This window comes from Euleptes europaea, chromosome 1, assembly GCF_029931775.1.
Source record: "Euleptes europaea isolate rEulEur1 chromosome 1, rEulEur1.hap1, whole genome shotgun sequence".
Lineage (NCBI taxonomy): Eukaryota > Metazoa > Chordata > Lepidosauria > Squamata > Sphaerodactylidae > Euleptes > Euleptes europaea.
This window is the reverse complement of record NC_079312.1, coordinates 132,135,720-132,150,258: the sequence shown is the minus strand read 5'-3', so window position 1 is coordinate 132,150,258 and position 14,539 is coordinate 132,135,720. Positions and strand designations below refer to the sequence as shown.

At 42.9% G+C, this 14,539-nt stretch overlaps 1 protein-coding gene across 1 annotated transcript in view; it reads left to right on the top strand.

The window, feature by feature from the left end:
• ASPSCR1 (ASPSCR1 tether for SLC2A4, UBX domain containing) overlaps positions 1 to 14,211 on the top strand; it is a 102,212-nt gene extending 88,001 nt beyond the window's left edge. The window contains exons 14-17 of the mRNA XM_056857737.1: positions 11,009 to 11,060; positions 12,862 to 12,931; positions 13,230 to 13,420; positions 14,061 to 14,211. Of these exons, the coding sequence (XP_056713715.1) occupies positions 11,009 to 11,060; positions 12,862 to 12,931; positions 13,230 to 13,420; positions 14,061 to 14,074 (327 nt within the window). The 3' untranslated portion in view covers positions 14,075 to 14,211. The remainder of the gene's footprint in view (positions 1 to 11,008; positions 11,061 to 12,861; positions 12,932 to 13,229; positions 13,421 to 14,060) is intronic.
• Positions 14,212 to 14,539: the final 328 nt, after the last annotated feature.

The following is a 14,539-nucleotide window of genomic DNA, read 5'->3' as shown; positions in this document are numbered from 1 at the left end:
ACTTTTCAAAAAACTGCTCTAGTCATCTGAATCTGTTAGTTACTCCTGCTCATCCCTATACAAAAATATTACCAATTATTGCCCTGTCTCTAAAATGCCATTTCTGAGCAAAGTGATCGAGAGGGCAGTAGCAGACCAACTGCAGGTCTTCTTGGACAGCGTGCAATCTTATTCTTCAAGCTATTCGACTCCACATAAAGCCCTTAGAATGAATTATCGTATTCGCAGTTTGGGCTTTGGCTGTCATAAGTGTGCTGATGACACCCAGCTCTATATCTCCGTATCCACATCTCCTGGTGATGCAGTAAAGGTTCTGAATTGCAGTCTTTCTGCTGTAGTTAAATGGCTAAGAGTGAGCATAAGAACTTAAAAAGAGCCCTGCTATTTTATATTCAGTCCCTTTCCTAATAATCCCAAGGATAGAGTTTGCCTTTTTCACTATTGCTGCACATTGGGTTGACATTTTCACTGAGACCCAAGGTCTCTTTCCCTCTCAGTCTGAGCAAGTTCATATCCCATTAGGGTGAACAAACTGAACCTAAATTGTGACAACCAAAAGTAATGTTTGTTGGGAAGGATATTGTGCTTCCCATCTTTGATGGGGTTCAGCTGACACAGGCTGACTTGGTTAAGAGCCTAGAGGTCATACTGGATCCAGCATTATTGTTGGATAAACAAGCGGATGCAGCTGCAAAAAACACATTCTTCCAACTCAGTTTAGTGTGAAAGATGGCCCCTACCTTGACTTGGCTGATCTGACTACCTTGAGATACTCTATGGTGACACTGAGAATAGACTACTATAATGTACAATACTTAGGTCTTCTCTTGAAGTCAACTTGGATACTCCAGTTGGTACAGAATGCCACAGCTTAGTCATTAGAAGCTAGGCTAAGCATGCATATTACTTCCATTCTACAGTCACTGCATTCACTGCCTTCAGCTATTGGGTTCAACTGAAGGCAATTGGCTATAACATACAAAACTCTTCATGGCCCTGAACCCTCATATCTATAGGGCCTTATCTCCTGTTATGCTCTACCATGACAATGTGCTCATCTGAGCAGGGCCTTCTACAGGTGCCGTCGTGCAAATGGGCAAGATCAACAACTTCCTGTTCACATGTCTTCTCTGTTGTCCACCACCTTATGGAAAGGCCCGCCTGATGAGGTCTAGAAGGTTCCCACTCTTCTGGCATTCCACAAACTGTGCAGAACATAATTATTCACAGGGGCATTCTTGCACAGGGGCTATACTATTAATAGAATGGTTCCGAGGGATGCTGTAAAGAAGGGAAAGAGACTGTGAAATATACCACTGTGTATGATATGTAGGGGAGGGGTTGTGGCTCAGTGGTAGAGCATCTGCTTGGCATGTAGAAGGTCCCAGGTTCAATCCCCAGCATCTCCAGTTAAAGGGACTAGGCAAGTAGGTGATGTGAAAGACCTCTGCCTGAGACCCTGGAGAGCTGCTGCCAGTCTGAGTAGATAATACTGACTTTGATGGACCAAGGGTCTGATTCAATATAAGGCAGCTTCATGTGTCCGTGTGTACTGTCTATTGCTGTATGTAGCCTACTATGTAATTCCTGCATTGTTTAACATGCCATGTTAATTCTTATGCTTTGTTTCAGCTTTGTCTCAGATTTCTGCTTAGACTCAGGTTTCTGCAATCCTAAAACTGTGAAATTGGAGGATGTCCCATTGTGTTGATTGTATTGACTTGTACTATGTAATCTGCCTTGAGCCTCAGTGCGAAAGGCAGACTATAAATAACATAAATCAAAATTATGATGTATAGACTTAGCACTCTGGACTTATTCTGTAGGTTTCTCCTTCTATAGTCCATTCAAGGAGCCGCGTGGCACAGAGTGGTAAGCTGCAGTACTGCAGTCAAAAGCTCTGCTCACGATCTGAGTCCGAGCCCAACGGAAGTCGGTTTCAGGTTGACTCAGCCTTCCATCCTTCTGAGGTCAGTAAAATAAGTACCCAGCTTGCTGGGGGTAAAGTGTAGATGACTGGGGAAGGCAATGGCAAACCACCCCGTAAACATAGTCTGCCTAGTAAACGTCATGATGTGATGTTACCCCATGGATCAGTAATGACCCGGTGCTTGCACAGGGGACTACCTGTCCTTTATCCTTTTTACAGTCAGTTCTCCTCACTAAATACTTAGCTGCATTCAAAATAAAAACTGAGGAGTCAGTCATTTGTTTATTACAGTAATAGACCAGCATTATAAAACATACATTAGCAAAAATATTTACCTATTAAGAGGTACATCCTGTCCTCTTCAGTCTCTATGGCTAAACCCCATAGATATATGTAGTATCTCTCATTTATAGTATTGCAGTCTCTGCCTTCTTTCTCTTCCCCTTTGCCATGTTTTCTCTCTGTTCATTATTCCCCCCCACTATAATTCTGTCACTTTATTCCTTATAAATACATTCACATGGTTTTTAGAAGGAGAATAGGACTTTTCAAGCGACCATGCTGGTTCTTTATTGATCAGTCTTCAATGGTACTTGACTGTCAAGTCTAGTTGTGTGTGTTTATTTAGCTTTTTATTTTTTACATTTATATCTCACATTTTGGCCAGTTGGAAGCCCTCATGGTAGTTTATGGGTAAAATAATGCTAGCACAACTATTAAACAAAACATACCTATAACTGAAAACAAAAATAAAAATAACACAAAATCAGCAGAAGGGCATAATCTTTACAGCTACTTCACAGTTCTAAAGGTTTAGCAGAAAAGAGTAATTTTCATCACTCTTCTCATCTAGAAAATAATGCTCAGATGATCACAGATGACTCAAAGGCTGCCCTTTCCTCTTGGTGCCTTAAACTCAGTTCTGTACCCATAGCATCATAGCTATGCAAAATGCTTGGACCACTTGACAAAATACTGCATAACACCAATATTATTATCTCTACTTAATGTATGTAGTCTTGAAGTAGGCGGCTGATTAAAAAAAAAAGCAAGCAATGTATATTCCAGAATTGTAGAAGGGACCACAGAACCTTCAACAGCTTTGTCTTTGCAAGTTAAGCATTTTTGTCTGGGTAAAAAAGAAACTGTTCATATAAATATCGACCATTACTGTGCAGAGAAATCCGTGATCAGAGGTTGCTTGTTTCTAAATATTGTTACCCACCCTGAGCTTTCAAGGAAGCTCAAAATCTAAATAACGGAAATGTTTGTAAATTGGGGGATTCTGCCCAAAGATGTCCTTGTGTAGGCCGCAATAAACACTGAAGATTGTTCTCTCACTTCAAGGGTAGTGCTTTGCTTGGTTGGGCTTTTATTTATCTTTTAAATCTCCAAGTGAGTTTTCAGAGTTTAGATAACTGTAAAATCTTAAGACTTGTCATAAATAAATAATAGCTTCTAGTTTTCTGAGAGATTTTCTGACTTAGGAGCTGATACTTGGCTTCTGATCATTTTACGCTCTCAATAACAAAGAGAGCAAATGGTACTTATCATTCTTTAAAACAGTGTTTCCCTACATTTTGACATCTAGCTGCAGGGTTACTTGTGCCCCACATTAAAATTAAGAGCTACACCTCCGTCATTTCCCAGAACAATGGATAGGCGTCATCCCACTCCTTTTCAACTTCAAGGTAGCTCGGCTAAGCATGGGCTCCTGGTGTCCCTCCTCTTTGCCCAGTCACTTGGGGGTCAGGGACGGGGCTATTTCTGGGCAGTTGTGTCGATTGCAGTGTGAATCCCAGTGTGTTCTTATTTACTTCTTTGAGAAGATCACAGTTCACATATTGGCTCAGAGGACAGGAACCAATATTGCACAGGGTCTCGTTGCAGCACTCACTGGTCACACACATTGCTTCAGTACTTCAGTTTTTAGGACGTGCATTAAAACTTTCCAATAGTTGGTGCTGACAACTCTTGCTCTTCTTTGAACTTTCCATAAGGGCGCATTCACACAAGGAGAAATCTGTACTGAAATTCTTAACTTGACACATTTTGAGCTAGTTAAACTATGCTATATGGTCACCTAAGACCCCATACAGAGAGATGCTTGCATGAAAATTTTAGCATGCTGATTAATACAGTGTTGTGCTTATAACCTTCCAGAGACATCTGGCTGTGCTTTTAGAATTGGAATGTTGGACTGGATGGACCCTCATTCTGACCCAGCAAGGCAATCCTTTGGTTCTTAATGTGCTGATGCCTCTGGCCCTTAACAACACATGACAACACAAGCCCTTGTAGTTAAGACGTTGAACCCAATCTGAGATGATAACACAGACCTGCTACATTTTCCCTTAATAACCAAGGCAGTCCATTTAATCTCTGAGCATCCTCTGTGCATCTCTTCACACGCAGCTTCTCGATTCTTTTATATTGAGAACCAGGTTCAATCTCCCCTCCCTGCATGAAGTTCACTGGGTGACCTTGGGCTAGTCATACACACAGTCATTCTTTCTCCCTCCCTCTCCTTGTTGTGAGAATAAAATGTGGGGCATATATGTTGGGCTCAGACCAATAATAATTTTGGTGAGCACTTCACGGGGCTTCATTCTGTACGTTTGTGTAAGAAGATATATAAATGCTTGCTGTGGAGAGGCTCCATCTGCACCACTGAATTTCAGATAATACACACAGATACTTATTTAAGGCTGGGTAGGTTTGGCTTTATTGATAGACAAGTAGTCTCTGCTCTCAGAAATGGGGTTGGGCTGCACTCTACTGGACTGGATTCAGCTTGAGTGTCAAATAGCACAAGTTCCTATATTATTCACCATCTCTCTCCCCCCCCCCCCCCCGAAATCTGACTTTGGATGTTCTGTGGAGCTGTTTGCCCTTTAACTTAGACTTTGATTCTGTAGCTTTTTAATCTTTTTATCAGCTCCAGATGCTTTTAGCTTGTAAATTGAAAATATAAGTTAAATGAGAATGTGATCTCCAGAAGATCTGGAGGACTCCTGATCCTAATGCAGTCTCCCGGAAAAGAGGAAGGAGCAAGGCCAAGCATTCAGATGCCAAAGGAATCCATAGCACAGAGGCAGCAGTGAGTGACTCACAACTTGGAAACAGTTACTGCCAGGAGAGCAATCAGAAATAGCCCCAAGTATGCTCGTTTTCATTTGAATATTCTGCCCCATGGAATAAGAATGCAAATAGTATAATGTTGCCATCCAACAGTGTTGCAAGTCGTGCAGTCAAGCATCAGCTCAGTGTAGTGGTTGGAGTGTCAGACTAGGATCTGGGAGACCCAGGTTCACATATCCACTCTGCTGAAGAAGCTTGCTGGATGACCTTGGACCAGTTGCGCGCACACAGCCAGCCTAACCTGCCTCACAGGAGGATAAAATGGGGAAGCAGAAAATGTTGTAAGCCACTTTCACCCCCATTGTGGAGAAAAGTGGGGTATAAAGGAAGGAGATACATTATGTGCATCTAGTTCCTTGGCAAGGTGGGTATTTGGGAAGGTGGGACTTTCCCTGGTACATTCCTAATCTGGCTATGTGCTTATAAGCGTCTGAGCTTGGATAGAAAGTGTTGTGACCCCGTGGGCCAAAGCTATCATAGAAAGGCATGACTTTTTCATTCATGATAGGCTAGAAGATTTATGGGCCATATTAGTGGAATGTACTTTTCCTGTCCTTAGCCCAGTCTGGATTCAAGTGAAACTATATGATAGATACAGAGAAAGCAAACAAGCTTCGGGAGTGAATGTGCATTGTACCTTGCTTGAAATAGAAGGATTGAGCTACAAATGACCACCAGTGAGGGACGTTTTTATTGGCCAGACCTTAGGAAGGAAAAAAGGCAGGTAGATCCTGGGGTGGGAGCAAAAAAATGAGCTGCAAGGAGGCGGCTGTGTTTTGTGTGCTCACGAGCTGCTGTCTCATTCCTTTAAGTCTCTTCCAATTAAAAGAGCTTTGGACTGATGTCTTGCCAGTGGTGGGAATTGGTTGGGAAGGAGGAGCTTGAAAGCTTAAGCTGGACTTATTTGTCAAGATGTGGGGTAAAAATAGGGTAGCTGCTCTTATTGTGGGGCACGCTGTGTGTATATCACAGAATTTGTGTGTGCGTGTATGTGTGTGTCTGTGCTGAGTGTATCTGTCTCATTCTTGGACTGTATTCCACTGCCATGTCTCTCTCCCCTGTTTCTTTGTGCCTCACTCACAGGCCCTGCCATGAATTTTCTCTGACCCCTTGGGGCCATTCCCACATGGAGCTTTGATGTGTGTGCCCAGAGCTTGATTGACAAGGAAGTATTAGTGGCGGCAACGGGAGGAACGAAGAGAAAAGGGCAGGGGTTTGAACTAAAGGGCTTTGAGCTCCGAGATGCTGTGCTTAGTTATCTCCTTCAGAATGTTAATTATTCATCACGATAATTGGGCAGGAGAGGAAAAGAGAGAGGGGAGGTTATTAAAAAATTCCAACACTAACATGCTACAAAAACCTCATTTTCCAAATTTGTGGCTGGTGTGAAAAGGATGGTGTGTGTGAAGAGGTTGGGGGGGGCACACTTTTTGTTGTTGTTGTTATCGTTTCCCTAAATAGTAGGATCCCTTCAGATGAAGGGAGCGGAGACATCAAAGCTTTTGTAAGAGTTTTCTCTGGGGTTTCTTAACAGTGTCTGGTACTTTTTAATTAAAAAGTTTACGGAGAGCCGCCTTTGTGACTGGCTTTTGGTGGAGCCTGCAACCTTGGGTCCCGCTGCTTGGGAAAGGAAATGTTTTAAAGGGCCTAATAAATATCGTTCCCTACTGCTAGGATGTCAGGTTGGCAGTATGAAAGTCCTGATCATTACAAAGGAGGTGACTTGTGGTTCTGATTTGGGGGGGTCTCTCTTCCTGGGAGCTTTATGCTAGCAGCTACTCTGTGCACCCACAACTCCCCCAATTCCCTCCTCCCCTTCCCCAGGGCTTGATAAAGTCATCATGTCACATATCCATTTCAAGTCTGTAAGTCACTAAGGTTTGTTCTTCTCTGTTAATAGGGTATGTACTGTTGGGCTGGATTATTCCCAGCGTGCTGACCAGCATCAAACTTTTAAAGTAGTAACAAGGTTTGTGCTGTAGAATGATATAGGATATTATCAGTTATAGGCGTTAGTCTTTTCTTTCATTTATATGCTGCCTTTCTTCTATGTGTAACTCAAAGGGACGTGTGTAGGATTCTCAAGAGGTCTCCCATCCCTACCAGTGACCAGGCCCAAACCTGCTTAGCTTCAGCAAGATGCATCCCTCAACTGTGCCCTTGAACAAAGTACAAAGTTTTCCTTGAAAAACTTAAGATAGTGAAGTTGTCTGTTAGGTATGAAACATCCAACTCTGGGTATAGTACCTCTTACACAGTGGTGGTGGAGGGGGGGCATTTGCAGGGAAGTGGTGGAATGGAAGAAGAATGCTTGACTCTCCCTATTACACCACTTTTTCCTTTGCAACCCCCTTTCCCAGCCACCTTTTCTTCAGGCCAGGCTTCAGAAAGTGGTTGATGGGGGAAAGTGAATGGCAGAAGGGATTGGCATATAAAAGTGCCACAGGGGAAGGGTCAAGCACACATAATCTACTAGCCCTCCTCCTCCATAAATGAACATAAGAGTAGCCATGCTGGATCAGACCAATGGACCATCTAGTCCAGCATCCTGTTTCCAACAGCAGTCAGTTGGCTATCTCAAGGAACCACAGGATCAGAATCTACAGACAACATCCCTGACCTAATTTTTTAGACCTGTCATGTCATTCCTTAGTCATCTTTTTTTTTAAAGCAAAAAAGCCCCGGGGGCTTTAGCCTTGCCTCATATTGTGAGTGAACCAACCTGGGATCATTTTGGTTGTCCTGATCTGAACTTTTCCCAGCTCTTAGGTATCCTTTTAGAGATGCAGTGACAAGAACTATACACAGCAATCCAAATGGGGCTAAGACTCCATCACTACATATGTGAAATGCAAGGGGTTGGGGGAATTGTGTGATATTGTATCACTTTGTACTTAAATTTCATCTGTCACTTTGTTGCCCATTCACCCAATTGTGAGAGGTCCTTTTGGAGATCTTTAAAATCCCCTTGTTTTCACCATCCTAAACAATTTGGTGTATACGCAAATACCTCATTGTTCACCCCCTATTTCAGGCCACTTAGGAATAAATTAAATAGATCCAGTCCCACCACAGATACCTGCTGGACTTCACTAATCATTTCCCTCCACTGTGCAAATGGTTCATTTTCTGTATGTATGTATGTATTTATTTATTTATGTGTTTATTATTAAATTTACATTCTGCCCTCCCTGGCACTGCCGGGCTCAGGGTGGCTTCCAACAGATAAATACAGTAGACATAGAGAACGCATAAATATAACAGCATTTAAAACATACAATAAAAGCTTAAAACCCTAATTTTAAAAAGGTGGCATCCTCTCACAATGGCCAGCTCCTATGAAATGTCCTTGCCGAAGAGGTTTGCCACGGTGTTGATCAGAAGGCCAGTCACCTCCAAGACCCACTGGTCTAAGCCAGGGAAGACACCAACCATGGGGATGGAGGAAGAATGGGAGAGGGGAGGATAGAAAAAGGGAAGGGCGAGAGAAGATGGAAAAAAGGGCAAAGGGGAAGGGAGGCCAGCCAATCCATGTACCATTGCTGCCCTCAGCCATATGCCTTGTGGAACAACTCCGTCTTACATGCCCTGCGGAACTGAGCTAGATTCCGCTGGGCACGGGTCTCATTAGACAGATAGTTCCACCAGGTAGGGGCCAGAGCCGAAAATGCCCTGGCCCTGGTTGAGGACAGCCAGATGGTTCTAGAGCCAGGGACCACAAGCAAGTTATTCTCAGCCTAGCACAATTTTCCCCCATCTTCTGTTTTCTCTTTTTTAACAAGTTACCAACCCATGAAAGAAATATCCTAATATCTTGTGATTAAGTTTACTCAGAAGCCATTGATGAAACAGTTTGCCAAATGCTTTTGGAAGCCTGAATGTCTACTGGCTCACTTCAGTGTGCAATTCTGGTTGACACTCTTAAGGAATCCTAAAATGTTGGCGAGGCAGGATTTCTCTTTACAGAAGCCATGCTTGATTTATCTACAGCAAAGCTCATTCTTCTGTATGTTTACAATTCTGCCTTTTACATTTTCTACCAACTTACCTTGGGTAGATGTTAAATGGCAAGAATTTGGATATTTTCCAGTGTTCTGGATTAGAGGATGATATTAGTGAGAAATTACTTATTTGTTAGAAGACCAGCAAGTTCATTTTTTAGTTAAGAACTTAACCGCTATTGGTGTAGTGGTTAAAAGCAGTGGTTTGGAGTGGTGGACTTTAATCTGGAGAACCGGGTTTGATTCCCCGCTCCTCCACATGAGTGGCAGAGGCTAATCTGGTGAACTGGGTTGGTTTTCCCACTCCTCCACATGAAGCCAGCTGGGTGACCTTGGGCTAGTCACAGCTACCTCACAGGGTGTCTGTTGTGGGGAGGGGAAGGGAAGGTGATTGTAAGCTGGTTTGATTCTCCCTTAAGTGGTAGAGAAAGTCGGCATATAAAAACCAACTCTTCCTCTTCTTAAGTATATTACCATCGGGGCCCAGTGATTTGTTAACTTTGAATGTGTCAGCCCTAGAACTATTTGTTTGGACACCTCTGTTTGACCCACTTTACACATTCTCCTGGAGAAATTTAGTTCAGCACAGCAATCTGCCCAACATTTTCCTTTTGAATACAGATGCAAAGAATTCATTCAGATGATCTGTATCCTCCCCATCCCCTTTCAGTAATCATTTCATACCTTTGTCATGTAATGGTCCGTCAGTTTTCCTTGTCTTTTTTCTGCATGGCAAATGCCACCTCTCTTTCACCCATTGGCAGCAAACAGTGGGTTAGAATCCTGTGTTTGCTGTCAGATGTGTAGCTGCACCCTGAAAAACTAAATTCTGTCCATAAACAAATTACTACCTTTCTGTTGTGTTAGATGGGAAGTACCACTGCCTGCACGGTCTGTCTAGAAGGAAGCCTACTTATTCTAGCTCATGGCATGTTTGTAAGAACAATAGGCTCTGGCATGAAGCAAATACTGCCACGAACTTATCTGCAGTAGTCCATTCCACACAAATCTAATAAGAGGTGTTTTGTCACGGTGTTAATACAAGGCATTGACATTTTTGTAATTAGGCTCTAGTATTGCCTACAAAATGTAAATGTGCAGCATCAGTTTTGAAGGGCGTGCAAATTAAATTACAGGCTTTTAAAAAGCATCAGGCTCCCACTTGCATGTACTTCAGATAAATCATTTACATATGCATATACCCTTTAAAACCCATGCTGTGTGTAAATTTTGTACTTCGATATTAGAAGCAACCATTAGGCAGGAGGGGGTCATATGAGAGAAAACTGTTTCAGGATTACAACATTACACTAAGGCTGAAAGTCTCTGGGAAGGTCTCAGTAAAAGCAGATCACGCTCTTTGTGAAAATTAGTTGGGTTCTTCAAATATTTGGCATAATCACATCCAGTGATACAGGCATGCCACATCTCCACCTTATTTTCATTTTTCCTTAAATCTTGCTTTATATTTTAAGGGGATTTGTTGCCAGTATGGAAGCTTGAGAAGCCATGCACTGACGTGAAAATACTGAAATTTTTTTCTCATGTTGTGTTTTTTTGTTTCTTGAAAATATTTATACACCAGTTTTCCATATCACTCAACTAAAGCTAAAGAGCATCACACCCCCATCAACAAGATTAAAATATCATGACAGAATGAAGCATCACAGCAGTTCAGCCAAAAAGCTGTCTTAAACTGCTCTGCTTTGTAGCTTCTTCTGAAAAGTGGTGATGTTAGTCCTCACTGTTAGTCCTCACTTCCCCTGGGGGATTACCCCTTAAAGATGGAGCCACCAAAGAAACAGACCTCACGTGTTTAAGATGGAGACTGCTGTATGTGTGCATTCACTCGGTTCCCGAAGCTAGCTAGAAGGGAGGCATTCAAGTATATCCTCTGTTCCATCTAACCCAGGAATTTCTCTCTGTTTTACTGCAGGCTAACCTCTTCCCTGCTGCTGTTGTACATTTTGGATCTGAAAAGCATAGTGGTGAGTGGTCTTCATCTCTTGCCCTTGCCTATAAGAGCTGCTGCAATTGCATCTAGACAAACTTCCCTGGCTTCCAGCGCCGATGCTGGTTGACCTCAGATGAACGTGTTCGGTATAGTGGAGAAAATGTGGACTATTGTTTGGGGCTTTTAGACTAGGCCACGAAACCTTCTAGCTTGACAGCCCAGAGTGGAAGTCTGTGCGATGTGGAAATGATTGCTAAGGGAATGGTTGCTCTGTTTTATTCATTGCTGGTGGATGTCTAAACAGCTATGTTTCTATCTCTGTTCAGGGAAATAGTTGTATTCTGTACAGAATAGAATACAAAACTGAATGCAGCTAAATGGTTGGGTCACAAACAGGAAAATGTTCCCTTTGAATTTGGGGGGGGCAAAGCTTGCTTTCACACAAGCACGCTTCACATGGATCGTGTCTTGCTCAGTTCCACTGTTGCTGAGAGAGATTTTGGATGGTATATTCCTGCTTCCATATTTGTATGTCAGCTTAACATCCTTAGACATGTTAAGGATACAAAACAGGCAAGGTGGCATCTTTAACTAGCCCAGCTTCAGTTGGTATGTTTATTTATTAAAACACGTCCTGCTTTTTCTCTTGGTTCAAGGTGACTTACAATAACAGTTTAAAAATCCCCAGCTAAAATCAAAGATAAAATAGCAAGCCCCAAATCCCTCTTCCCTCCCACTTAAAAGATGCCTGCCATTTAAACCCCCTCAAAAGCCCTTGCAAGCAGGTATGCCTTGCAGCACCTCTGAAAAATCCCCAAGGAGGGGGCCGCCCTCACCCCTTCAGGGAGCCCATTCCACACGGCCAGAGCCATGATGGAAAAGTCCCAGGCTGTGGTTGATGTAAGACAGGCCACCCTCGGTGGGATAGCCAGCAGATGAATGCCTGATGACTGCAGTTGGTGCACAGGGTCATGTGGAAGGAGATGGTCCTTCAAATATGTGGGTCCCCAGCTGTGAAGGCCTGATCAGACAGAAAAGAGGGAAACCACTACCACACCCTTAATACCAACTCCATATTCAAGCCAATGGATAAGAATGGTCAGCTGTATCAAAGGCCGCTGAGAGGTCCAACGTAAGAACATATAAAAACAATATATAAGAACACGCAAACTTTGGAATTGCATACATCATGAGATAAGCATTAAGATTTCTAATTAATATTTGGTCAAAACAAGATGGCACTTTATTTGTATTCTTTATCTGCCGTTCTTTGGGATGCATACTATTACTGTTGTCTTTTAAACACAGCAGAACTGACCACTGTAGTGGAATGGGTTTTAAGAGGGTTTGTAGGCAGGAGAGATCAGAGTAAGATTGTGCTGCAGAGACACTGCATTGAAAGAAGAGATTTCTGGATGTCCTCTCCAGGACATCCAGAAATCTCTTCTTTCAATGCAGTGTATTAGGAAATGGCCAGTGTTATAAAATTCTCAAGAGATAAAAGAAACTTATGATGAAAGAAACTTATACACACACATGGTGAGGCACCATCGCTGCTTGGCTGGCAGGTTTATTTTTGCCCCTATCATAATCTTCATTTGATCAGCCCATGGAATAGTTTGAGATAGACTGATGGGTGTTCTAAAATCCACACTATCAGAAGTTTAGTTGAGTAATTCTCAGCTTTGGAGGGACTGAGTGGGTTTAGTCTGGCTTGGGAGATCATTAGTCTCGTATAGAACAGAGGAGCATCCCCAGGCGTCACTGATGCGCTGTGATGCATCTGCATCTGGAGGGTTTTCCCTCTATTTACAAAGCATGTGTGTGTTTTCCAGATCACTATCTAAGATTGGACCTGCTGGAATCTGTAGTCTCCCCCTCAGAAGCTGACCTCTTAGTAGCTAGGTAAGTAGACATTGTGAGTAATGCTTTTTAAAGTAGGGAAGGGATTATTGCCTCACTCACTGAAGAGCCTGCCAGAAGTTGACAAAGCTTGCTTGCGTATGCAATCTCACAGCTTTGTAAATCCCCTCTGAATGGAGAGATGCCCCCACATTGCCAAAATCCAGAAGGGACTGAAAAGTGTTGTGCTGATATATAGTGCTGATATATAGTGTCTAGACCTATGGGTTTTTCCAATGAAAACAGAGGTGCAGCAGATGAAGACCAGTACAAACACCTAACATTTACATTTTCCTGCTAGGTATTTGTCCAAATCGGTAGCTCCTACTTCTCCATCAAGTTCAGAATCTGGTTTTGATCCCCCACCTGAGCTCGAAGAATCGGATGAAAGTGTAGTTACAGAGGACACAGCAGCAGCAGCCCTTGAAGTGCCACAGCCACCAGTAAGGAGAACTGCATCTGGAAAAGTGCCAAAGTGGCTGAAACTGCCAGGTATCAGCTGACGTATGAGATGCTCACCTAGCAAGGACCTCCCTGTGAAAGAGAGATCCTGTGTTGCAGTCTGGTGCTGCACATTTGGGTTTTGGAACTAAACACAGTTTTGTTCAAAGACATTAAAAGTATAGGAAAAGTTGGCTGCTCTGTAGTAGGCCTAGTGGGATCAGAGAATTGTTTTCTGTACAGAGTTTGTGGGCTGGCTTTCATTCCTTTCTCTGAGGAACTGGAAATGGCCAAAGTGGAGATTAAATAATGGAAAGGGAGAACATGCCCCGGAAAATTGTGGGGGGGGGGAATTCCCTGCAGGATGGTTTTTGCTTTTGCATAATATCTGAATATCATTATTTGGTAGGGGGAAGGAATTCATTATAACTTGTGCTTTTTGCTTTCTCTTGAATTGTTCCCCCCCCCCATCTCAGTATCTCTGTCTAGAATGGTACATACGTGTCACTCTGTGCAGAGACTGCAGCTGTGGCCTCACCCCATCGGTGCCCAGCAGTAGTCTAAAGTATTGTCTGGATTTAAGTTTGATGGTACATGGTGTTGAGGAGACTCATGGAAGCTGGGCGGTGTGAAAGCCCCAGTGTGACCGAGAATAATACAGAGCCTATGCTTGTCTATACTTGTGTTTCAGGTGGGAAGAGATGAAGGGCTTGTGATACCTTTCTTCAGAGAGATGCCTTGCCTACCTGGTTCCCTTTGCACCATCTCATTCCTATGAGCTTCATCTAAGAACACACATAAAGATGTGACTGAACAAACTGATTTTTCAGAATAAAATTGCAATACCCCATTTCCTGTTGCTGATTCTTCTGTGTTAAGAATGAGCGAAAGAAGTGTTGGCTTCAACACCGTGCTTTAGTTGTAGATTTGAGCAGTGGGTTTAGAGTGGAGAGAAGAAGTTCTGGGCTTGCCATATTTTACAATAACATGAAATTAACAGGTACAAAAATTGTGAAAATAGTTTGCCACCCTTTTTTGTGTAGTTTGAGAGCTTCACAGCCATGGTGTTGGTTATATGGAAGAGGTGTTTAAATCTTCCAGATGACCTGGTCACACGTGATGCTGTGAAACGCATTCACAGTTGATATACAGTTTCCATGCTGGAAGTTT